The following is a 25211-nucleotide window of genomic DNA, read 5'->3' on the forward strand; positions in this document are numbered from 1 at the left end:
CACGGCATGCTGGGAGTGGTGGTCCCGTTAACTGGCTGCCCACGGCCTCCTGGGAAATGAAGTTTGGCGCCCGAGGGAGAGGGCCCACCTGCCGTGGTGCATGCTGCGAGCTGTAGTTTTCTGGAAGTGCATTGAAACTTGTAGTTGTTCAAGGAATTATGGGCACTGTAGTCGCATGGCCTACTCCAGCCGGAGGCGTTCCAGGGCTGTCCGCACCCAGCGCCAGTCTGGGCCTTTACTTTTTTTAAACCTTGAGGCCATTTGAGCCGTCCAAGGCAGAGTGGGAATTTTAATGTCGTCATCGACTGCAGTCCTGGCCCAACAGCTGACCGTGGCGCTGTGAGCTTCCCTGCAACAGTGCCCGAGCCAGCCTTGCAAGGCAGGAGTTACAGTCTAGGGGAGTGTGGCTGATGACATCACGGGTGTACTGCATGAGGTCAGAGCTGTGCCCAGGCTTTCCACAGGGGGGGCCATTTGGAGGGCTGAGTTGGGTGGGGTTGCAAGGATGCAGGCTGCCCTGCCTCCCTTGTCGCAGCACCCACTGTTGGGGGGCAGCAGCTGCAGAGTCTGCCCTCCCCCACCAATGCAGACAACACAGCACACAAACACCTAGCCCAGGATCCACTCCCGCAATTTAATTAATTCATTAGCTTCCTTCTCATTATTTACAGTGTTGTTGGCTTTTGTATACCTGGTTCCTACAGAAACGAGTGCAAATGCAGCCCTAAGATAATGCTAATAAAAAAATCTTGCAGAGGGAGGAAAACCCAATAAAATGCCCCATTTTTAGCAATTAAAAAATATTATGTTTCCCCCAAACTGGATGTGACCCCTTAGCGACAGAGTGTCTCTCTTGTGTCAGCTGGCAGCGCCCCCGGTGGGTGACGGGGCTATCGGCGACGCTGGGGGATGCACATGCCCCCATGGTGGCGGGATCGGACAAAGCCTGGCTTGCAGGCACAGCGGTACGAGCCATTGGTATTGATGCAGCGCTCGTTCTTGCACAGCAGGCCTCGCTGGTTCAGCTCCCGGCACTCGTCAATGTCTGTGGGTGGAGAGAGGGAGGGAAAGGGTTAATGGAGTGACTGTGGTCTGGAGCGTGAGTATGTGTCTTCAACCTGCATCCCCCAATAGACCAGGCACCGAGAGGCAGCTAGCAGCACTGTTTGTGAAAAGTGAAGAGGGAAGAGAACCCAGGAGTCCTGGCTCCCAACCCCATCTCTGCTCTAATCCACTAGACCAAACTCCCATCCCAGGATAGTACTCAGGAGCCCTGGTGGTGTGGAGAGCACATCCCTTTGCAATGCATGTAATTCACGGGGCTTGGCACTCTTACCCAGGCAGCGGATGCGGGTGGCGTCTAGCTGGAAGCCAGCAGGGCACTCGCAAACTGCACCGTGGTAGGTCCGGACACAGCGGCCGTTCAGGCAGTGACATTCATCTGAATCCTCCTCTGAGGTGTCATCCTCTGAGAGGGGGTGGGGTACAAAGGTGGGGGGGACACAGATGAGACCATGGGAATGGCAGGGAGCCCATTCCCATGCAGAAGAAACTGAGGGAAGGGGCATGTGGAAGAGTGATCCCTTGTCTGGCACAGAGATGCAGCTGACTCTTGGGTGGGGCGCAGGGGGCTGTTCATACAGGAACCCCTTGGCCTGCAGTGAGATGCAGCACCTCTGGGATGGGCATGGGGGCTGTGTATAGAAGGATCACTAACCTTTGCGGGATTTGCCCAGGAACAAGGGGCTGAGGTCCCAGAAGGAGTTGCTCTCGCTCTGAGATGGCTGACACTGCTGCCCTGCAAGGAACCACAACAACCAGCCTGGGACACATAGCAGTGAATCACATCCCATCAGATCCTGCCCAGTGTAACTAGAGCCAGAGCCCCCAGAGTGGAAAGATCCTGTACCCCATTCCCCGTCCCTCTGAGCCAGCCAGTCCCTCCCCCCCCGCCACTGTGGGGCCAGACAGGAGACCGCAACCTCCAGAGGAGAAAGGCCCCATACCCTACTCCCCATCTCCTTGAGCCAGCCAGAGCCCCCAGAGGAGAAAGGTCCCATACCCCACTCCTCATCCCCTTGAGACAGCTAGAGCCCCCACCCTGGGGCCAAACAGGAGCCAGCAGCCCCCAGAGGAGAAAGGCCCTGTACCCCACTCCCCATCCGCCAAGCCAGCCAGTCCTCCCACCCCAGGACTGAAGCCAACAGCCTCAGAGGGCAAGCTGGGCATGCGTGCTACCTGGGTGGCGGGGGGGGCACGCACGGCACTGGAAGCCCCAGCCTTTGCCGTAGCGGCAGCAGCACTCCTCGTAGGTCAGGTGGTAGCCATTGAGCGGGGAAGCACACATGCTGTCCTCCCCCCGGTGCTGCCAGCAGATGTCGCGCCGATCGGCCGCCCGGTCTGCCAGGGAAGAGAGAGAGGAGGGGAGCCCACAGCACCATCCCAGCCAGCACCCGCAGGAGACACTCCCACAGGGCCTGGCATGCTAGACGGGCCCTTGTGCACACCACCACACACACTGCACACCCAAGTAGGTGCACACCCACACACGGCCACCGGCAACTACAGGAGCACACTCACAATCTTCGTAAGCACCATGGTCACAATCAGTGACGTGCTCACACTCACCCCGGCTCACAATCAGGGACACACAGTCACCCCTGCTCACACTCAGTGACACGCTCACAGTCACTCATTCACACTCGCTCCCCTGCTCGCTCACAGAGTCAGGTTCACAATCCCAAGCACCCCCACTCTCCTGGGCCTGTGCAGTAGCACTCAGCCCTGTGTGCCCCTCACCTGCCTGCATGTCGGGGAGCTGGCATTCCTTGCCACTGGGATCCAGCATCCAGGGCAGGCTGCACTCACAGTAGAAGGAGCCCAGCGTGTTGATGCAACGCCCGTGCCGGCAGGCCCCGGGGTCCCGGCACTCGTCCACATCTGCAGGGCCAGGATACGGTCACAGGGCATCAGGGGCTTGACAGGGTTGCCATGGCATTGGGGACTAGCAGGGATCGCCATGGCACCACCAGACTGAGAAGGGTCACTATGGCATCAGGAGCCAGCCAGGATCAACATGGTAACACTGCACCTGATGAGGTCACCATGGCATCAAGGGCCAGCCGTGGTCATCATGGTAACTCTGCACCTGATGGGGTTGCCATGGCATCAGGGGCCAGCAGGAATCACCTTTAATGCAGAGGTGAGCAAACTATGGCCCGCGGGATCGTCCTGCCCGGCCCCTGAGCTCCTGCCTCCGGAGGCTAGCCCCCAGTCCCTCCCCCGCTGTTTCCCCTCCCCCGCAGCCTCAGCTTGCTCACTCCGCCGCTGGTGCAACGCTCTGGGTGGTGGGGCTGTGAGCTCCTGGGGCAGCGCAGCTGCAGAGCCTGGCCTGACCCGGTGCTTGGTGCTGCGTGGTGGCCCAGCTGTAGCGCTGCCAGCAGCACAGTAAGGGGGCACGGCGCGGGGGGGGTTGGATAGAGAGCAGGAGAGTTCGGGGTGGTGGTCAGGGGCGGGGGTGTGGATAGGGGTCGGGTTGGTCGGGGGGGGGAACGGGTTGAATGGGGGCAGGGGTCCCGGGGGGGGGCAGTCAGGAAGGAGGGGGGGTTGGATGGGGCGGCAGGGGGTAGTCAGGGGCAGGGGTTCCGGGGGCAGTCAGGGCACAGGGAGAAGGGGTGGTTGGATGGGGCAGGGGTCCCGGGGGGACCGTCAGGAATGAGAGGAGGGGTTAGATGGGGTGGCGGGGGTCCGGGGGCGGTCAGGGAACAGGGAGCGGGGATGTGTGGATGGGGCAGGAGTCTGGGGGGGGCAGATAGGAGGTGGGGGCCAATCCACAACCCCCTCCCCTAACCGGCCCTCCATACAATTTACAAAACTCGATGCGGCCCTCAGGCCAAAAAGTTTGCCCACCCCTGCTCTAATGTCACAGGCTCAGTGGGTTGTCATGGCACCAAGGACCCCAAATTAGTCATCATGACACCAAGAGCCAGCAGGGGGCATCTTTGCTCGCAAGTCCACACCCCACCAATGTGCCCCCCACCTGGGGAGGAAGGAAGCTCTGTCCCCAGCATCCCACCTGCAAAGGGGCCAGGAGGAGGTAGGGCTGTGATGGGGCTGCCCACCTGGCCAGGGCCAAAGCTCAGACCCAGTGAGCTCATGTCATGCGTGAAGGGGACTCACCGATCTCGCTGGGTGCCAGGCACTTCTTGTGGGTGGGGTCATAGACGGCAGGGGCAGGGCAGGTGCACACATAGGCCCCCCGCGTGTTCTCACACAGCCCATTCACGCAGTTCGACTCGTCCAGGCACTCATCCACATCTGGGGGGAAAGGGCATGGCTCAGAGCCCAGCCCCTCCTTTCGGCACCCCTCCTGGCCACCTGGCCCCACCCCAATCACAGCTAGTGCCCCCTAGAGGGGAAGGCTTGTGTCCCATTCCCCCACCCCCACAAGCCAGCCAGTCCCTCTGCCAAGGCCAGATCACAGCAGCGCCCCCTAGAGGGGACCGGTCCCATGTCCCATTCCCCACTCACCCCCCTGAGCCAGCCAGTCCCCCCACCAAGGCCAGATCACAGCAGCGCCCCCTAGAACGGCATCCCTGTCTGCCCCCCCCACCCCTCCCCAGCTCTAGACCAGGGTATCTGCCCGCCCGAGCTGATGCCACTCGCCCTCCTCACCCACACACTCGAGCAGGTTGCCATCGTAGTAGAAGCCTTGCTTGCAGTAGCACTCGTAGCCCGGCTGCGTGTTGACGCACTTCCCCTCCTTGCAGATCTCCTCCCTGAACAGGCTGCACTCGTCAATGTCTGCAAGGAGCCCCGGGGTGGGGAAGGAGGGCTGTTTATACAGGGATCCCTTACCCAGCGCTGAGATGCAGCTGCCTCTGCGGTGGGGTGCGGCGGCTGTTTATACAGGGATCCCTCACCCAGTGCTGAGATACAGCCAACTCTGGGCTGGGGTGCGGTGGCTGTTTATACAGGGATCCCTCGCCCAGCTCTGAGATGTAGCTGCCTCTGGGGTGGGGTGCGGTGGCTGTTTATACAGGGATCCCTCACCCAGCGCTGAGATGCAGCTGCCTCTGCGGTGGGGTGCGGCGGCTGTTTATACAGGGATCCCTCACCCAGCGCTGAGATGCAGCCAACTCTGGGGTGGGATATGGGGGTTGTTTATACAGGGATCCCTTGGCTGGCACTGAGATGCAGCTGCCTCTGGGGTGGAGTGTGGGGGGCTGTAATGGCCAGGTAGGAGGGTTGCAGGGTTGAAATCCCTGTGACTCGTGGGGGAGGGTGCAGGGGAAGGTGTAACGTTGGCTTCTGATCCCCCAGCCCTCGAGTGCAGCCGCCAAGCAGATCAGGGCGTGGGCCCTGGCACTCACCCCGGTGGGCGGGGATGCCATAGTTCAGGATGTTGTCATCCAGGATGAATCCTTTCCCGTCAGGGCACAGGGAGTGGAACTCGGCTGCAGGGGAGGGGGATGACATGCACATTGGGAAAGAGGGATTAATGTCTAGACCAGATATTCCCTCTCCCTGCCCCATGGATCAGACCTTTGGCCCATCCAGCCTGGTATCCCCCCTCCCTGCCCCCACATCAGACCAAGGGGCCCATCCTGCCCAGTATCCCCCCACTCCCTCCATGGGTAATGCCTTCCTGACCCCCCCCAGCCGGATTCTAGTAGTTGCCTTGGAGCCTGGGGGTTGGATGTTCACAGTCACACCATGTGCAGTAGCAGGTAGTTCCATGGTTCATTGGTGGCAGTGGGAATGGGGGAGGGTGGCATGGAGGAGGGGGTAGGGTGTGTCCCACCTGAGTTGGGCACGGGACAGGGATAGATCTCACAGTGGTCACCCCAGCCAGCCCCCAGTGAGCAGCAGCACTCCTGGCGGGTGATGTTGGTGGCCAGGACGCTGTCACAGAAAACAGTGTCATCGAAGTTCAGGTAGCATTCCTTCTTGTGGTCGGGGGGCTCCAGATCTGGGGGGAAGAGGGTAAATCAATCCCACAGTGCCCCACCCTGGCGCCAGATCAGAGCCAGTGCCCCTCAGAGGGGAAGGCCCCCCGTCCCACTCTCACCCTCACAGCTATGTTGATCCTCAGATGGGGTGTATCCCTCATCGCACACGCACATGTAGGAGCCGTCCACATTCTCACACGTCCCGTGGGGCAGGCACAAGCTGGGGTCCAGTGCACACTCGTCGATATCTGGGAGGAGACCAGTGGGAGACAGAGGCAGGGGATGTGCAATGGCACGCTTGCTGCACAACCACACCTGTGCCCACTCACAGATACACACTCATCCACGCCACAAACCTATGCCCCGTGTGTGTCACCCTACAGTACACAAACTCACACTCAAAGACACTCACACCCAGCTATACACACACACACACACACAGGCTTGTACTCATTCCTTTTCCAGGTGTGCCATGCTCACTAAGACACACATGCATGGGCCCTTGCACCGCTTTGTGCAGCTCCACACATTCTGTCCCTCACACACACCCTGGTGTTCGCTCTTACTCGTGGCAGGCCCAGTTTGCAGCATATCAGGCTCACACTTGGGCACGAGGCATTCCTGAAGCCTAGTATTTCACGGGCCTTCATACCTCGCCATGCCCAGACTTTCCTACCTACCCCCTGTGTGCCATGTCCTTGTGTTGCCACACACAGCTGCTCACACTCAGTGCAACACGCTTTCTTCACTGTGTCAGACTCCCGTGTGTGGAACACCAGACTCCTGGCATGCCGTGCCCACACACACACGGATGCTCACACGTGTCTGTGCCACACCCCCACCTCACCTTGGCACTTTCTGCCGTTCACCAGCTTGTACCCGGCGCGGCACAGGCAGCGGTAGGAGCCCACAGAATTGACACACTCGCCATCGATGCAGGCAGCCGGGAAGTCACATTCGTTAATGTCTGCAACATGGAGAGCTGCGGGGTGAGGGGGCCACTCCCAGCCCCCACCTCACGTGGCCGTCCATCCTGGTCCCCTCACCCAGCGCCCCCCCCGACATGGCCATCCAACCCGGCCCCCCCCCCCCCCCCCCCCCCCCCCGACCAAGGCCACCCAGTCCAGCCCCCACCCCCAAGCCCCCTGACATGGCCACCCAGCCTGGCCCCGTTACCCAGCCCCACCCCAGACGTGGCAACCCAGCCTGGCCCCCTCGTCCAGCCCCCCCTACATGGTCACCCAGCCTGACCCTCTCACAGCTCCCATGTCCACAAACCCCTCCACCCAGCCCCTTCACACAGCTGCTTTACTCCCACAGGCAGCCCCCCCGACCTGCTGACCCCACACTGCCCACAGGCAGTTCCCTGGCCCAGATCCCTCACCCTGAGCCCTACATGCCCCCCAACCACCAGCTCAGCCCCCTTCACCCTTCCACCCCATGGCCCAGCCCCTCACCTTCACAGCGTGGCCTGTCCTTCACTGAGTGGAAGCCAGCTGGGCACTGGCACTTAAAGGAGCCCAGGGTGTTGACACAGACCCCGTTGGGGCAAAGCCCCCGATCCTCACATTCATTCACATCTGCAGGGAGAGAGAGCGGGGGCAGGGAGTCAGAATCCTGGCTTCTGTCCTCCGATCTGGGAGGGCAGGGGGTACGGTGCTTAGAGCAGGGGGGCTCTGGAAGGGGAGTGGGGTGCGGTGCTTAGAGCAGGGGGCTCTAGGAGGGGAGTGGGGTGCAGTGGTTAGAGCAGGGGGCACTAGGAGGGGAGGGGTGCGGTGCTTAGAGCAGGGGGCTCTAGGAGGGCAGGGGTGCGGTGGTTAGAGCAGGGGGCTCTAGGAGGGGAGTGGGGTACGGTGCTTAGACCAGGGAGGCTCTGGGAGGGCAGGGGGTGCAGTGGTTAGACCAGGGAGGCTCTGGGAGGGGAGTGGGGTGCAGTGGTTAGAGCAGGGAGGCCCTGGGAGGGCAGGAGATCTAGTTACCCAGGCAGCTCCGGGCATTGGGCGTGGGTGCAAATCCCTCCCCACAGGTGCAGCGGAAGGAGCCAGGCAGGTTCTCACACCAGCCGTGTTTGCACGGGGTCTCCTCGGAGCACTCATCCACATCTGGGGGGGACACAGACACTGAATCCCAACCCTGTCCCCCACGCAACTTTTGACCTGCAACCCAGTGCCCTGCAGCCAAGTTTGGTCTGGGCCGAATGTCCCCCAGCCCATTGGGGGCTGCACAGGGCACCTCCCACCACGGGGGCATGAGAGTCACACCCCAGATACTGCACTAACCTCAGCACTAGGGGGATGGGGGTTTACTGGGTTAGAGCCAGGGGCTGGGATCCAGGACTCCTGGGTTCTGTGGCCAGCGCTTACCATAGCAAATCCCATGCTGGCCCCGGAAGCCCGGAGGGCAGGGGCTGCATTTGTAGGTGCCTGGCCGGTTCTCACACTTCCCGTCGGGGCAGGTGCCGGTGTCCAAGCACTCATCAATGTCTGCGGGGAGAGAGAAAAGGTGAAGGGTGAGGGGCCTTTGGGGGAGCCCCACAAGGGGCAGAGCACAGGGCAGGGCCCTTGAGGACTCAGCGAGCCCTTTGGCAAGTGGGGAGTTGGTTTGTTATCATAGGGTCTCTGACAACTCTACTTGATAGGTTGTTGTGAGAAGGGTTGCTCAGGGGCACTGTCTTCTTGTTCTGAGGTCTCGTGCAAGCTCTGGGCCTAGACATTGGTTTGCTATTGTAGGGTTTCTCGGGGCACTGGTTTGTTGCTCTTACCTTCGCAGAGGGGCTGGCGGGAAGGCTTGAGACGGTAGCCGGGGTGGCATTCACACTTGTAGTGCCCAGGGTAGTTGACACAGGTTCCCCCGTCCCCACAGATGTGGGGCTTGGAGCACTCATCAATGTCTGCCGGAGAGGTGGGTGTGAACAGGGCAGAGGAGGGGGGACAGGACTTTACCGATCACCCCTTCCCCCCCAACTCCCTATCCATCCCCCATGCCTCCTTCCCATCCCCCATGCCCACTTCCCATCCCCCATGCCCACTTCCCCCAGCCTCCCTTCTCCCAGCCCCCAGCCCTCCTTTCCATCCTTCAGCTCCCCTTTCCCCTAGTCCATCCCCCCACCCCCCTTCCCCCATGCCCCGTTTCCCCAGCTCCCAGCAGCCCCTCCCCCAGCCCCTGCCCCCAGGGTGCTCACCCACGCAGGAGCGCACGCCCTTGTGCACCTTCAGCTGGTACCCCCGGTTGCAGTGGCAGTTGTAGGAGCCGCCCGTGTTCATGCAGACGCCCTTGCCGATGCCGCACGGCTCTGCCTCACACTCGTTCACGTCTGTGGTAGGCGGGAGGGAGAAAGAATGACTGACCCCCGCCATGCCGGGATGCCGGCCTGTCACAGCCCTGGCCACATGCGTATGTCAGGGGCCGGGGTCACAGGTTTGCATGTGTAGTTGTGCATGTGTTGCAGGCCTAGCTACCAGCGTGCACAAGCAGGGTGGGTGTCTCAGACTTCCACAGGCCGCCTTGCGGGTGTGTCACACACCTATTGTAGAGCTGTGTGGTCATGTCACACACCTGTGCAGGCATGTTGCACACCTGTTGTGCAGACACACGTGTCGCACCCTTGCATACAGGCTGGGGGGGGAGCATCACAGACCTGTATATGCAGGCATACCCGGGGGTCACTCCGTCATACAGATGCTTGTGACCCTCCAGGGTGCTGACACCTCCATGAATGCAGCGGGGTGGGCATGATGTGCCCCCACACAGCCATGCACATGCCTGTCCCTGGGCATGTGTCGCACGTCCACAAAGGAGGGCAAGGCAGCATGTTACCTGTGCAGAACCTGCGCTGGGCGTGCCAGCGGTAGCCCGGGTAGCAGATGCAGGTGTAGCCGGACAAATTCATGACACACTCTCCATGGCCACAGATATTGCGGTTCAGCTTGCACTCATCCGTCTCTGCAGGGACAGACAGACGCAGCCCCGGGGGGATCAGGACGAATGGCTCAGACATAGGAGCCAGGAGATCTCTTTCTCATAGATCCCCAGAAGAGCCAGGAGTTCCCCATCCCTAGGACCGCTGCGATAGCAGCTTGCAGGGACCACACTGCATCGGGCCGGGGCGCTCAGGAGACATCGTCAGCCCGGAAAGGACTTGGGGGACCCCCCTGAGAACGTGCACGTCGCTGGGGAACGTTTGGGGTTCACCCCCGATAATTAAGGGGGGCCCCAGCAGGGAAGTTTGGTCCATGAATGTGAAATTTCTCCCAAAGGGGAGGGGGGGAGGTTGCTGGCGCGCAGCCCCCCATCCCTGCCATGAGGCTCTCACCTGTCACCTGCGTGGGTGCGATCTCCACGGCACTACGCGTGTATTGATCCGGCAGCACCTTCTGCACCATGGCAGTCGTGGGACGGGCCACCACCTCTGGGACCCAATGGAGACAGAACAGGGTTAGCAGCGCTGCGAGCTTCCCCACAGCAGTGCCCAGCCAGGGGCTCCAGCACTGCGAGCTTCCCCGCAGCAGTGCCCTTTCTTCCATCACTCACCAGGGTAGCGGGCGCCCAGGGTGGCTGCACTGGCATAGAACTGGTCCACTGACTGCTCCTCTGAGTTGGTTCGATATGCTGGCAACTGGAGGGGGAGTGGTTAAACGGTGGGGGCACCTGCTCTTCTCCACTACCCAGCCGGGTGCCCTATTCCTCCCTCTGCTTCGCTTCATTCCTCCCCCTCTCTCGTTCTTTCATTCATTCCTCTCCTCCCTCCGTCTCACCCACCACCTTCCAGCACCTCCTTTCCCACTCCCTCCATCCTCCCCCCACACCCACATCACCCCTCCGCTCATCCGCTGCTCCTCTGCTGCTCTGGAGGCCCTACTCACCATGGCCGTGGTGACAGCTGCAAGAGACAAACACAGGGCCCGGGGTCAGATCCTGCCATGCCAGGCTGAGAATGTGGGGTTTACCTCCTGAGAGCGGGGGGTTTGCTCTGAGAGCAGGGTCTCCCAGCTCTGGGATTCTGGGGTTCTTACATAACAGGGTGTACTCCTGAAAAATTGGGTTTGCCCTTAGAGAATTTGGGGTAACAGCTCTGACAACATGGGGTTTGCCCCCTGAGATTTGGGGGTTTGCCAACAAAGAAGGGAGTAACAGCTCTGAGAAAGTGGGGTTCACCCTTAGTGAATTTGGGGTGCTCCAGAGAACATGGAGTTCACCATGGGAGAATGTGGGGCACACCTCTGTGAGAACATGGGGTTCACTGTTGGGGAATGTGGGCTTGTCCCTCAGAGAATATAGGGACCTCCAAATTATCTGTCTGTGAACCCCATATTCTCAGAGAATGGGAGAATTTGGGGTACAGCCCCTGGGAATACTGGGATTCATCATGGGTCAATGTGGGGTACAGCCTGTGAGAATACTGGGGTTCAACATGGGACAAAGTGGGGTACAACCCCTGCTATTACTTGGGTTCACTAGGGGAAAATTTAGGGAACTCCCATGTCCTGGTGAGCACAGTGCCAGTGGCACCTCCCTGGCCCCGTGCCCAATCCAGTCTCCTCCCCAGGATCTCTGACCTTCGGACTCCTGAGAGTCCCCCTCGAGGGGTGGCAGGCTGGGCAGCTCGCGCTGCTGCTGCAGGTCCGTGGTGCCGTCGGGGTGGATGTGCAGGGTGAAGTCGCTCTCCCCCTGGATGGTCAGGGTCTGGTGGGACGTCAGGATGTGGTAGCCCTTCCCCGCTGGGCAAATCTCCTTGAAGGCAGCTGCCAGATGGGAGAGGAGACAGTTTAACACTGGTGCTGCAAGCTTCCCTGTGGCAGTGCCCCCCGGTGGTGACTCCAGCGCTGCGAGCTTCCCTGTGGCAGTGCCCCAGCCAGGGACTCCAGTGCTGCGAGCTTCCTTGTGGCAGTGCCCCAGCCAGGGACTCCAGCACTGTGAAATTCCCTGTGGCACTGCCCCAGCCAGTGACTACAGCGCTGTGAGCTTCCCCGTGGCAGTGCCCCCAGCCAGGGACTACAGCGCTGTGAGCTTCCTTGTGGCAGTGGCCCAGCCAGGGACTCCAGCACTGCGAGCTTCCCCGTGGCAGTGCTGTGGCAGATACTCCATCCCCGCCCAGTTTGCGGTTCCTTACCTGCGCCATCAGCCGGGCAGCGTTCGCAGCGGGCCCCCCAGGCCTTGCCAACGCTGCAGCAGCACATCTGGCGGGTCAGCTTAGTGGGCAGTGGGTGCTGACACTGGAGTTCCGGGCTCACCAGCCGGAAACACAGGCTCTTCTCCCCTGACTTCTCTGCTGCAACCCCGGGAGAGACAGGGTCAGTGCTGCTCCGAGCCCCTCTCCTCATCCCCCCACCCCCAGCTGGGTTCCCCAGAGAGACACTGAGCCCCCATCACCCCCCCAGGAGACAGGGTCAATGCAGCTCCAAGCCCCCTGCCCAACCCTCCCAGTCCCCCTGACCCCCCAGCCTACCCCCGGTCCCCCTACATACGGACACACTGGCTGCGGGATGGGCCCAGCATGTGGCCAGGTTTGCATGCGCAGCGAAAGCTGCCCTGGGTGTTGAGACACTCGCCATTCTGGCACACGCCCTGCATGGCACACTCGTTAATGTCTGCACGGGGAGAGAGAGGGGTCAGCAACACAATGACACATAACACAACAACACCCAATACAACAACACAACACGCACACCCCACAGGGCACACTCGTTAATGTCTGCACAGGGAGGGAGAGGGGTCAGTAACACTAGGACACACAACACAACGCACACTACCCACAGAGCACACTCGTTAAAGTGTGTTTGGGGAGAGATGGGTCAACAGCACAGCACAGCCCAACACACGACACATTCCACGGACACAACACACACACAGAAGCAGGTCTTCAGTCCCCCCACCCAGAGAGTGCCCGCCGGGTACCCTGGCAGTGGGTGCTGTTCAGTCTCTTGTATCCCTGTGGGCAATCACCCCCGTGCTCCCCTCGGATCGGGCCTGTCTTCTGCACCCCCGAGTCTGCAACACACAACAACCCCAGAGGGGGAATCAGCGGGAGCGAGGACGCAGCGTGGTGTACAGGTGAGGGCAGGACTCTTGGGGTCTAGCCCAGGCTCTGGGAAGGAAGCGGAGCCTAGCGGGTTAGAGCAGGGAGAAACTGGCACTCAGGACTCCTGGGTTCTATCCCAGCTCTGCCACTGACCTCAGGCAAGTCCCATTCCCACTCGGTGCCATTCCTTCCCCTCCTATTCATTTGTCTAGACATTGAGCCCGACAGGGCAGACACTGTCTCCTGTATCTGTGCAGGGCCTGGGGCAGGGCCCAGACCTCAGGCACGGGGGAGGGGGCTATGAGGGTCTGCACGGCACCTAGCCAGACACGGCCTAATCTCCAGCTGGGGGGGGCTATGGGGATCTGCATCACCATTGCAATAGCAGAGGCACAGACACAGCCCAGCACGGGTGCCAGACGCTTGCACAGACGGCGGTTTGGACGCGCTGCCTCTTGGCCCAGGGTCTCTGGCTCCTCGCCCCCCTCAGCAGCGGCCCCGGTGGGGGTGGTGCTGGGGGAAGCAGTGATCAGCTAGCCAGCGCCTGCACTGGTCTCACTACCACAGCCAGGCCAGCAGGCGCGGGGGGCGGGGACATGGGACGATGTTCATTCCAGCAGGCGTGTGCAGCCAGGCTGCTCCTGATCCGTCCAAGCTGGGGAACATTGGGGGGAGGGGGGGGGGAGAAGCGATGGAAAGAAAGACTGAGAAGAAAGAGAAAGATGCACTAGGGGGATGCTGGGGATGAGGGGGGTTGTCCCAGTGAGATTCAAAAGGCAACAGAATTCCAAGGGACCATGGGAATTATTAACCTGAGGGACTCACCACCACTGGCCTGTGCAGAGGGCAGGGCTGGGAAAAGGGTGAGGCATTATCACAACTCACGTGGGCAACAGAGGCAGTGAGAGACAGGGAGAACAGGGACAGCCCCCCACCCCCGAGTCACAGCTGGCTACTGACTGATGGGTAAGGAGAAACTGCCCCCAGGGGCAAGTTAGCTCAGAATGGCCGGCTGAGAACTCCCCCTGTGCTCCTGCCTCACTCCACACAGTGCCCCCTGCTGGGAGAGGCAAGGGCTGGAGTAGCCAGGAGCTCCCCCGCAGCCAGCTCCTGCCCCACTCCCTGCAGCACCCCCTGCTGGGAGAGGCCGGGGTGGCAGCACCCGTGCACTCCCTCAGGTAACAAACGGTTCCATTCTCCTACCCCACATGCTCCTCTCACCCCCAGGGGGTGGGCAGTGCTTCCCACAGGGATGGGTGGGTGGCGGCTGCAGACAGGAAGTTGCCCAGAAGAGCCGAAGCTTGATGAAAGGGAGCGGGGTGGGGGGGCCCTGCCCAGCCGGAGAACAAGGAGCCAGGCCATGAAGCACATTCTTGGCTACCTCTAACACAAACACCCTGCGGCTCACAGATCCCCGGGAGCTGGAAAAGCCATTGAGTGGGAGCGCCAGGAAGGGGGGTAGGTGCAGGGGGAGGGGGAGAATGGAGGGTTGGAACCTGCCACCTGATCCATCTCCTCCCCATCTTAGCCAGCTGGGCATAGGGCACTGTGCCCCGCATCCCCCGCCATGGTGCCCTGGAAGCTCTGGGAGGGACCGGTGGGCACTGCCCAGCCAGCTCCCAGGGCGAGATGCTGGAATGTGGCAGCCCAGCTGGCCACAGCCTGGCTACGTAAGGCCCCATCCAGGCTTCTCGTAAACCCCGTGCCAGGCTGGGAGAGGTCGGCGCCAGGCCAGGGGGAGAAGTGGGAGCACCAGCCAAACACCAGCCCTCACCGACCCTCAGTGGGTCCGTCCTGGCTCCCCCGCACTGGGCAGCCCCTCTTGGCCAGCAGAAGGGCTGCAGGGTCACTGGCTGGGGGAGCTCCTGGCTACTCGGGCCCAGCCTCTCCCAGCAGGGGGCGGTATGGGGTGGGGGCAGGAGCGCTAGCAGGGGGCAGGCCAGGGGGGCTTGTGAGGCTGTATGGGGAAGGGGGCCACAGGCATTACTTACACTGCAGGTGGGGGCATTTGTGGCACTTGTTCTGCCCCCAGGAGGTGCCGATGCTCCCGCAGCAATCCTCCTGCTTGGTCAGGCCTGGAAGGGGGTTGCTCCCACACTGAGAAATGGTGCCCCCCATCGCCGGAGAGAGAAACGACAGGCAAGTGAGACCACGAACGCCACCTCCCCCTGCAGCACAGCACCCCCTGCTGACCCCACTGCTCCCTGCAGCACAGCACCCCCTGCTGACCCCTCCCTGCAGCACAGCGACCCTACTGATCCCTCCCTGCACCACAGCACCCCCTGCTGACTCCCGCCCCCCTCCCTTCAGCACAGCGCCTCCTGGGGGAGCTGGCAACTCACAGATTGCTTGGGCAGGGTCTCCTGGAAGCAGCGTCCCAGGGGTTTGTGCGTGTGGGGCCGGGCATGGGGTGTGGGGGGTTTCTGGCCCATGGAGCTCTGGGCCGGGTGCTGGATGAGGTGGTGTTGGGCGCCCGGCCCGGTGCCCTCGGTGCTGATGCTGTCGATGCGGTGGACCTGCACGGAGGCGTCAGGCGGGTGGTGGACGCGCACATTCAGCAGAGGGGGGTGGACCTGTACTGGAGTGGGGCCCGAGTGGGTGTCAGCACATGGACCCTCCCCTGACACTGACCCCCACCTCCCCGGGCAACAACACCTGGCACTTCCCCTAAATGAGAGAGGCTCTCCCCACCATTAACCCCTGCCCCCATCACCCCTCTGCCCAATCATTCACCCCCAACAACCCCTGCCCTCCATCACCCTCACCCAATCACCCCTCCCCTGCTCCATCACCCCCTCACTCCAAGTTACCCTGTCACCCCACTCGCCCTATCACTCCCTCCCTTGCCCTCCATCCCCATCACACTCCCCAGGCCCCCCACCCCGCTCCCAGCAGCAGTACCTTCAGACGAGTGGTGCCCAGGCCCCAGGGGCACCATGAAGGTGGAGTGGCTAACGGTGGCCTTGGGGCTGTGGCCGGCGGGTGGCTCCCCAGCACCATGCGCATCGGAGATCACCTGCACGGCGTAGATGGCGTGTTTGCTGGAGCCTGTCTCACCTGCCGGGCCCTCGAGGGGCCCCAGCGCTGCCGGCTGCAGCAGCTGCTGCCCCCCCTGGGCCTGGGCCTGGCGGCTCGCCGGCACCTGGCAGAAGCGCCCCGTAAACTCGGGGGGGCAGAGGCAGTGGTTACGGGATGTGCACTGCCCGCCATTCATACAGGGCAGCGGGCACACCACTGGGGGGAGAGAGAGGGAGATTAGACCAGGGACCCCAACGCTGCCCCCACTGCCGCACCGCCTGTGTCCACCCCGCACTCGCCTGGCCCCACCCACCCGCAGCCACTCCCTACTCCCTACCCCCACCCCATCCACCTCCTGCTCCCTGCCCCTACCCACCCCCTGCTCCCTACCCCCACCCCATCCACCTCCTGCTCCCTGCCCCCCCATCCACCTCCTGCTCCCTGGCCCCTGCCCCCACCTACCCCCTGCTCCCTACCCACCCACCCCGCCCCATCCACCTCCTGCTCCTTGCCCCCACCCCGCCCCATCCACCTCCTGCTCCATCCAACCCCTGCTCCAGGGCACACACGGGGGGAGCCGGCGGGCAAGCCAGGGCACATGCCGGGGGGAGCCTGCGGGCAATCCAGGGCAGACGCGGTGGGTGAGCCGGCAGGCAAGCCAGGGCACACATGGGGTTGAGCTGGCAGGCAAGCCAGAGCACACACTGTGGGGGCAGCCGGCGGGCAAGACAGGGCACACGTGGGAGGGGTAGCCGGCGGGCAAGCCAGGGTACACACAAGGTGAGGGAGAAGCTGGCCAGAGCACAAGAGGCAGGAACTCTTCCTCTGTGTGAGTCTGTGATCTCAGCTGGGCCTCCAGGGACTAATGTAACACCAATGTGTTAACATCCCTGTTAGTATTGGGGCAGCACCTGGAGGCCCCCGACCAAGATCAGGGCCCAGTGAGCTGGGTGCTACCCACACGCACACACACACGAGATCAGGGCCCAGTGTGCTGGGTGCTGTATACACACACACAACCGAGATCAGGGCCCAGTACGCTGGGTGCTGTATACACACACAACACCGAGATCAGGGGTCGGTGTGCTGAGCACTGTACACACACACACACACACACACACACGAGATCAGGAACCATTGTGCCAGACACTGCACAGACCCATGGTGAGAGACAGGCCTTACAGTCTAAATAGACACAGGATGGGGGGGACACAGGCCTGGAGGGGGAAGGGGCTCACCCGAGGTCACACAGGGTGTCTGTGGCAGAGGCAGGAAAAGAAGCCAGGTCTCCTGGCCCCAGGGCCTTAACCACAAGCCCTTCCTCCCCCACATCCTTCCCCGCAAACCCACACAGGGTGAAATACCCAGCTGAGGCCATCCAGGCGGGAAGTGACATCCCTCAGGTCACAGAGTGAATCAGAGTTGGGGACAGAGCTGGTGCCCTTACTCCCAGCCCCCTGCTCTAGCCACTAGACCCCACTCCCCTCCCAGAGCCAGCAGTCCCAGCAAACACCACCATCCCTGCTCTGACTCCCAGGCTGAGGCTGGTTTGGTTTATTTCCCTGAGTGGGGAGTTTGCCGGGGCAGCTGAACAGCCGTGGCTCAGGGGAGGGAGTGGTGCGTATATACCCGGTTCCCAGGCCCAGCCAGCTGCCCTGGCTCAAGCACGGGTGACTCAGTGTTGGAGCAGGGATTATCCAAACACTCAGGACAATAACAAAAAGACAGCAAATGGCTCCTGCGGCAGTCCCATCATCGGAAAGGCCGACACACTGCGCACTCAGGGCTTGAGATGTGGCCACCTCTGGGGTGGGGTGTGAAGGGCTGTTGATCAGCCGCACACCATGGTAGGATAGGAAGTGAAGGAGAATCATGGTGTCGAGTTGAAAAAGTGTGCTGGGGTGGGAGAGGGATTTCAGGGACAGAGAAAATTGTAGGTCCGGACTGAGGGATTGTGTGGCAGAGCTCAGGGCTGGGATGACAGGGGGCTGCGAGTCGGCACTGGTGGGCGAAGGGGGGTCACCTGGCGCCTGCTCCAGCCCCCTCACTTCCAGCAGTGACTCAATTTCATTCCCTCCCAAGTGCAAAGTCAATAAAGGCCGCGGTTTCTCGAGCCTGAGGTATTTTTAGTCTCTTTGTGTCACTGAGACAAAACGGGGGAGAGAGGGCACATGCTGGGGTGGGATTGAGTGAGGGGGGCAGGGGAAGCTGTGGGGAGCAGAGTGTGTGTGGCTGGTGCACACGGTGGGAGGGGAGCTGGATGGAGGATGAGGTGAGGTGCATGGATGGGGTGCAGGGGTGCATGGGGGTGAACGGGAACAGGCAGGGAAAGAAGGGGTATTGGGGGGAGGATGGAGCATGGGGGGAGGAGTGTGGAGGGGAGGGACATGTGGGGTGGGCCAGCTGGGAGGCAGGGGGAGGGTCTCCCCAGGGGTCTGTGACTGGGTGACTGGAGGGGTTGAGGTCTGCGTCAGACCCACAGTGGGGAGGTAGAACTGGTTCAGCAAGGATCAAAGAGTTCACCCCCCCAAAAAACCTCTCCTCCCCTGAACCCTCCAGCCCTCCCGCTCCCCCACCAAAGGCTGGGTGCAGGTGCTGGGCCCGCCCTGGGCCAGGAGGGGATTTTCCGGGCTGGATCCAGCCCAGCTCTGGATTCAGTTAGCCCCAAAGGTCACTCCACCCCCAACACCAGCCGTCCCGCAGCAGGAGGATGAAGGGGCACCAGGGATCTTTCCCCCAGCTGGGGGAGTCTGGCATGGTGCCTGGCAGGAGGGGCACCAGCATCAGCTGAGGAATGTTACAAACCAGGGAATTCGCAGCCGGAGCTGGCCCAGGCTCCTGTGAGTGCAAAGGAGTGTGCGTGTGAGAGCACATGTCCGAGTGTGTGCCAGTGGGGGGGGGGTGAGAGTGTGTGGGGGAACCTGCATGAGTGTTCATGGGTAAGGGAGATTGCATGCACGTGTGTGTTAATTGTGTGAGTGGGTGTATGCATGTGCATTTAATTGTGTTTGTGTGTGCACATACATGTGTTAGACTGGGTGTGTTAGCTTGTGCATACGGTAGATTGCGTGGTGTGTGCATGAGATTGCATGTGTGCAAGTGTTAGATTGGGTGTGTGAGAGTGTGTGTATGTTAGATTCCTTGCCTGTGTGTGCGTTGGATTCCATGTGTGTGCGTGTGACGCATGTGCGTGTTAGACTGGAGGCCGGCTGCCGGAGGTGCAGGCGTCGGACGGGCCCCAGGGGACGGGAGCTGGGACAGGGCCATTCGCTGAGGCGAGATTTTCCTCCAGCCCTGAACTGCTGCTGGAAGAACTGCCAGGGAAGAGGGGAGAGTGCACACACGGCTAAGTGAATGCCAAACGTGCAAGCCTCTGAGTGCTAGTTAGTGCGTCGGCAAGTGCCCACAGGAGGCAATGCACCCACTTGAGCACGATGGTGGCACAACATGCGAGATTTGTAAGTGCGCAAATGTGTGCGCAGACAAGGGGCCCGGCCACGCACCGTGTGTGGGTGAGGGGCTGGGGGCCTCTACTGGGGTCGGCATGTCAGGGGCACACGCATGTGAAGAGAAGCATGTGACAGGTGGAATGGAGCCGTATGAGCAGCTCCATGTCCAAAGTGCGCCAGGGTGAGTGTGCAAAAGCCTGCGTGGAACCGATGCTGGTGAGACAGGTGTGAGCCACACAGGTGAGTGCAGCCACACAGGCAGAGCCTGCATGCTGATGCAGAGCGGAAATCAGGGAGACGTGTTCCAATAGCCCCTTATCCCCCATGTCCCTGATCTGCTCCCAGCACCTCCCTCCGCCCCAGAGGGGCTCTCCAGTGCACCCCCTCCATACAGCTCCCCCATCCCCAGTGCAGCTCAGTCCCCTCCCTGGACAACCAAAGCCCCCAATGCCCCTTTTCTCATAACTGCCAACCCCTGCTGTCCCTCCTCCATGCCCCGGCCTGTGCCCCGTGCTCACCCACGCGGAAGCCTGAGCCGGTCAGGGTGTCAGCCGAGTGCCCGTTCTCGCCGATCAGGGTCATGTTGCTGCCCTGCTTGCAGGTGTCCCGGCACTGGCCCTTGAGGCAGGTCCGCTTGCAGACCAGCGGGGCGAAGACCACCTTGAAGCGCTCCCGCGCTACGGCCGCCCGCTCCGAGGCTGCGGGCGCTGCGGGCTGTGCCCCGGGGGCACAGAGCCAGGGCAAGAGGAGCACCCAGAGTGCCAGCCCCCGGGGCATCTTTACATCGTCCCCCAGCCCCGCCCTGGCACCAGCCGCCTGGCAGGCGGTCAGAGGGGGCAAGGGAGCCCCTGCGGCCAAGAGCCAGCAGGAGACAGCTCAGCCGCCCAGGGACCGCCTCCACACTCCTTCTCCGCAGCTCCTTCCTCCCCTTTCCGCTGGCCCGGGCAGAGGGAAACAAAGAGGGCGAGGATGGAGGGAACGGGGAAAGGATCGGCGAGGAAGGAAGGAACGTAACCCTCGCTCCCCTCCCCGAGCCCCCTTGGCCACCCCGCCCTCTCTCCGGTGCCTTTTCTCCTTCCTTCGCTCCCCCCGGACAGACAGCGAGGGCAGGAAAGACGGACAGACAAGCTCTGCCCCGCTCCGGAGGCCCCTCGTCGCCACCCCCGCCTCCGGCCGGCGCCTGTCTCCCCGCGCGCCGCTGCGGCCGGAGCGAAGGAGAAGGGAGAAGGGGAGAGGCGCAGGGCCGGGATGGCGGAGCGAGGGAGCGAGACAGGGCGGCTGGCCGGCCGGCTGTTTGTGCCGCGCTCAGCCAATCCCGGGCCGGGGGCAGGAATCTGGGCCGGGGGCCAAGAGCCAGGGCTGGCTCCGGGCAGCAGGGCGGCTCCGAGGGGCTGCCCCCCTCCCCGCCTCGGAGCCCTGCCCAGGACACGGCCACAAGGGGGCGGGATGGACAGAGGGGGGTAGCACCCCAATCGGAGCGGCATGGGCTCTCCGTAGGGGGGGATAGATAGTTAGGGTGTATGGGGAAAGATAGATAGATAGAAGGGGTGCAGGGCCGGATTAACTTTTTGTGGGCCCAGCGCCAAACATATTTGTGGGCCCCCATGGGGTAAGGTGCAGGGGTCGGGATGGGCAGTCTCCAGAGTGAAGGGCGGGCTGGGGGCAATGAGGCACAGTGCGGTGGGAGCAGCCCCGCTCTGTGCAACCCAGCAGGAGGGCTCTGTGTACAAACCTGCAGCTGCCAGATGCACACTGGCCTGCCCAGCCCCATGCTGCCAGCATGTCCCTTCCCCTTGAAGGTGGGCCCGCACCACACCGCTCCCCTGCCCAGCAGGGCCGCCCAGAGGGGGGGCAATTTGCCCCGGGACCCGCAGGGGCCCCACGAGCCCTGGCCCGTCGGCGGTCTGGATCTTTGGCAGTGGGGGGTCCTTCAGTGCTGCGGAAGACGCGGAGCGACTGAAGGTCCCCCCGCCGCCAAAATGCCGCCAAAGACCCGGACCGTTGCCAGGTGAGTACAAGCGCCACTGCTCCCCCGCTTTGCCCCAGGCCCCCTGAATCCTCTGGGTGGCCCTGCTGCACAGTGCCCCACCCTTATGCTCAGCGCCCCCTCGCCCAGAGACCTCCACCACAGATCTCTGTGCCCAGCCACCCCCCCTCCCCCAGAGACCTCCCCCGCTCGCCTCCCACCACAGCTGCACAGCACCCTGCACACCACACCGCTTGCCTAGCGCCCCCCGCCCATAGACCTCCCCACTGCCCAGCACCTTCCTCACAGTCCCACCATCACAGCTGCACAGCACCCCATATTCCTGAGGGGATTCTGCACCAAAAAATTAAAAATTCTGCGCACAATATTTTAAAATTCTGCAAATTTTGTCAATAAATAAATGTGGAGGCTCCAATATGGCAGTGGGGCGCACAGGCCACTGGTTGCATGGAGGTGGGAGATTACCCTGCAGCCTTCCCCCACCCCACCCCGGGACAGGGACTCGGCAGTGAGGCTGCACCCGACCCTGACACAGTGCAAGGCCCAGGTCTGCCCCAGAAACACCCTAGGGCCCTGCCCTCCTGTGCCAGGCACAGCAGGTGTGGGTGAGCAGGCTCAGCCCGGCAGCAGGATCCAAGTGCAGAGGGACTTAGTGTGGGGGGGATCCAGGTGGGGGTAAGAGTTCTCTGTGGGGCAGTCTGGGCGGCTCAGTGGGAGATCTGGATGCACAGAAGCTCATTGGGGGGTTCCAGGTGCAGGGGCAATGGGACTCTGCGGGGGATCCAGATGAAGGTGTTTGGGGCTCAGCAGGGGGGGTCTAGGTGCAGGGGATGTGGGGTTCATTTGGGTGGGGGTCCAGGTGCAGGTGGTTGGGGCTCAGTGGGGTGGTACAGATGCAGGGGAGGTGGGGCTTGTCAGGGTGAGGGTTCGATGGGCCTGCTTAACAGGGGAGCCCCAGCATCTGCCAAGGGGATACCGCATGCTGGGCTCCAGCTTCCCCCCTGCCCCCGCTTCTGTCATCCCCTTCTCTTCCCCATCCCATGCCCCTTCCCCATCGCTTCATCTCCTCCTCATCCCACCCCCTTCCTTCTCCCCTGCCTCTTCCCCCCTGCCCCTGCTTCCCCTATCCTTCTCTTCCCCATCCCATGCTCCTTCCCCACTGCCCCATTTCCTCCCCACCCCATTCCCTTCGTCCCTACTGCCTCTTTCCCCCAGCCCCCACTTCCCCATCCCTCTTCTCTTCCCCATCCCATGCCCCTTCCCCACCACTCCATCTCCTCCCCAGGCTTGGGGGGCAGGGGGGAACCGCCCCCCAGCACGAGCCGGCAGAGCAGGCTGGGTCCGGGTTGCTCCAGTTCCTGCCGCCCAGTGATTGCAAGGCAGGCCCAACCCTGCACTCATGGGGCGGCGGGAAGTGGAGCAATCCAGCCCCAGCCCACTTCACTTTGCTGTCCTGGCTCCCAGCCTTGGGACTTGGGGGGTACGGGGGAACCGCCCCCAGCAGTCACCAGCAGCGTGGCTGGGAGCTGGCAGAGTGAAGCAGGCTGGGGCCGGGTCGCTCCACTTCCCTCTGGTGAGTGCAGGGCGGCCTGACCCCTGCTGCAGTCCCCCAGGACAAGTAGTTCAGGGGAGGGTTTGCGGGGGGGGGGGAAGGGGTGGAGTGGGGGCGGGGCTGGGGCAGAGCAGGGGCGTGGCAGCTGGCAGGGATATCGGGCTGGCTGGGGCCCCTTCTGACTCTGGGCTCGGCGCCATGGTAAACCTAGTACTGAGGGATTGTATGGGGATAGATAGATAGAGGGGGTGTATTGGGATAGATCGGGGTAGGCAAACTTTTTGGCCTGAGGGCCACATCAGGGAATAGAAATTGTATGTCGGGCCATGAATGCTCACAATATTGGGGTTGGGGTGTGGGAGGGGGTGCAGGCTCTGGCTGGGGGTGCAGGCTCTGGGGTGGGGCTGGGGATGAGGAGTTTGGGGTCTAGGAGGGTGCTTTGGGATGGGTTCAGAGAGCGGGAGGGGGATCAGAGCTGGGGCAGGGGGTTGGGGTGTGGGAAGGGGTGCAGACTCTAGGGTGGGGCTGAGGATGAGAGGTTTGGGGTGCAGAAGGGTGCTCCAGGCTGGAATCGAGGGGTATGGAGAGCGGGAGGGAGATCAGGGCTGGGGCAGGGGTTGGGGCGTGGGGAGAGGCTCAGGGATGCAGGTTCCGAGTGGCACTTACCTCAAGCAGCTCCCAGAAGCAGTGGTGCGGCCCCCAACCCTGTGCCCCGGCTGGATAGCTCGAGCAGGGCCATGCCACATGGTGCGGCCCCCGACCCAGCGCCCCGGCTGGATCGCCAGAGCAGGGCAAGCCCCAGACCCCACTCCCCAGTGGGAGCTCAAGGGCTGGCTTAAAATGGCTCGCAGGACGTAGTTTGCCCACCCCTGGGATAGATAGATAGAGGGGGTGTTTGGGGATAGATAGATAGATAGATAGGACTGGAAGGGACCTCAAGAGGTCATCTAGTCCAGTCCCCTGCACTCATGGCAGGACTAAGTATTATCTAGACCATTCCTGACAGGTGTTTGTTTAACCTGCTCTTAAAAATCTCCAATGATGGAGATTCCACAACCTCCCTGGGCAATTTATTCCAGTGCTTCACCACCCTGACAGTTAGGAAGATTTTCCTAATGTCCAACCTAAACCTCTCTTGCTGCAATTTAAGCCCATTGCTTCTTGTCTCATCCTCAAGAGGTTAACAACAACAATTTTTCTCCCTCCTCCTTGTAACAACCTTTTAGATACTTGAAAACTGTTATCATGTCCCCTCTCAGTCTTCTTTTTTCCAGACTAAACAAACCCATTTTTTTCAATCTTCCCTCATAGGTCATGTTTTCTAGACCTTTAATCATTTTTGTTGCTCTTCTCTGGACTTTCTCCTACTTGTTCTCATCTTTCCTGAAATGTGGCGCCCAGAACTGGACACAATACTCTAGTTGAGGCCTAATCAGTGCGGAGTAGAGCAGAATTACTTCTCATGTCTTGATTACAACACTCCTGCTAATACATCCCAGAATGATGTTTGCTTTTTTTGCAACGGTGTTACACTGTTGACTCATATTTAACTTGTGGTCCACTATTACCCCCAGATCTCTTTCCGCGGTACTCTTTACCAGGCAGTCATTTCCCATTTTGTATGTGTGCAACTTATTGTTCCTTCCTAAATGGAGTACTTGGCATTTGTCCTTATTGAATTTCATCCTATTTACTTCAGACTATTTCTCCAGTTTGTCCAGATCATTTTGAATTATAATCCTATCCTCCAAAGCACTTGCAACCCCTCCCAGCTTGGTATCATCCACAAATTTTATAAGTGTACTCTCTATGCCATTATCTAAATCATTGATGAAGATATTGAACAGAACTGGACCCAGAACTGGTCCCTGCGGAACCCCACTCGTTATGCCCTCCCAGCTTGACTGTGAACGACTGATAACTACTCTCTGGGAACGGTTATCCAACCAGTTGTGCACCCACCTTATAGTAGCTCCATCTAGGTTGCATTTCCTTTGTTTGTTTATGAGAAGGTCATGCGAGACTATTAAAAGCTTTACTAAAGTCAAGATATATCACATCTACCACTTCCCCTCATCCACAAGGCTTGTTACCCTGTCAAAGAAAGCTATCAGGTTGGTTTGACCCGATTTGTTCTTGACAAATCCATGCTGTAACTTATCACTTTATCATCTTCTAGATCAGTGGTTTTCACACTTTTTTTCTGGGGACCCAGTTGAAGAAAATTGTTGATGCA

The 25211-nt window shown here is 61.3% G+C and overlaps 1 protein-coding gene across 1 annotated transcript; it reads right to left on the bottom strand.

Annotated features, from left to right (window-relative positions):
* Positions 1–614: 614 nt before the first annotated feature.
* LTBP3 (latent transforming growth factor beta binding protein 3) lies at positions 615–20700 on the bottom strand. Its single transcript, XM_024198804.2, has 28 exons — positions 19955–20700; positions 15871–16203; positions 15312–15547; positions 14961–15066; positions 12846–12938; positions 12416–12538; positions 12061–12219; positions 11507–11692; positions 10814–10830; positions 10482–10566; positions 10264–10359; positions 9768–9893; positions 9133–9264; positions 8713–8841; positions 8315–8434; positions 7931–8053; positions 7409–7531; positions 6799–6918; positions 6071–6199; positions 5804–5971; positions 5373–5456; positions 4675–4803; positions 4180–4317; positions 2800–2940; positions 2239–2400; positions 1718–1798; positions 1337–1468; positions 615–1045 (listed from the first exon to the last, which is right to left on the bottom strand). The coding sequence occupies exons 1-28, from the start codon at positions 20211–20213 to the stop codon at positions 891–893; spliced, it is 3885 nt and encodes a 1294-aa protein (XP_024054572.1). The 5' UTR covers positions 20214–20700; the 3' UTR covers positions 615–890.
* Between the last annotated feature and the right edge of the window lie 4511 nt (positions 20701–25211).

Source organism: Terrapene carolina, unplaced genomic scaffold (assembly GCF_002925995.2).
Source record: "Terrapene carolina triunguis isolate 2854851 unplaced genomic scaffold, T_m_triunguis-2.0 Scaffold89, whole genome shotgun sequence".
Lineage (NCBI taxonomy): Eukaryota > Metazoa > Chordata > Testudines > Emydidae > Terrapene > Terrapene triunguis.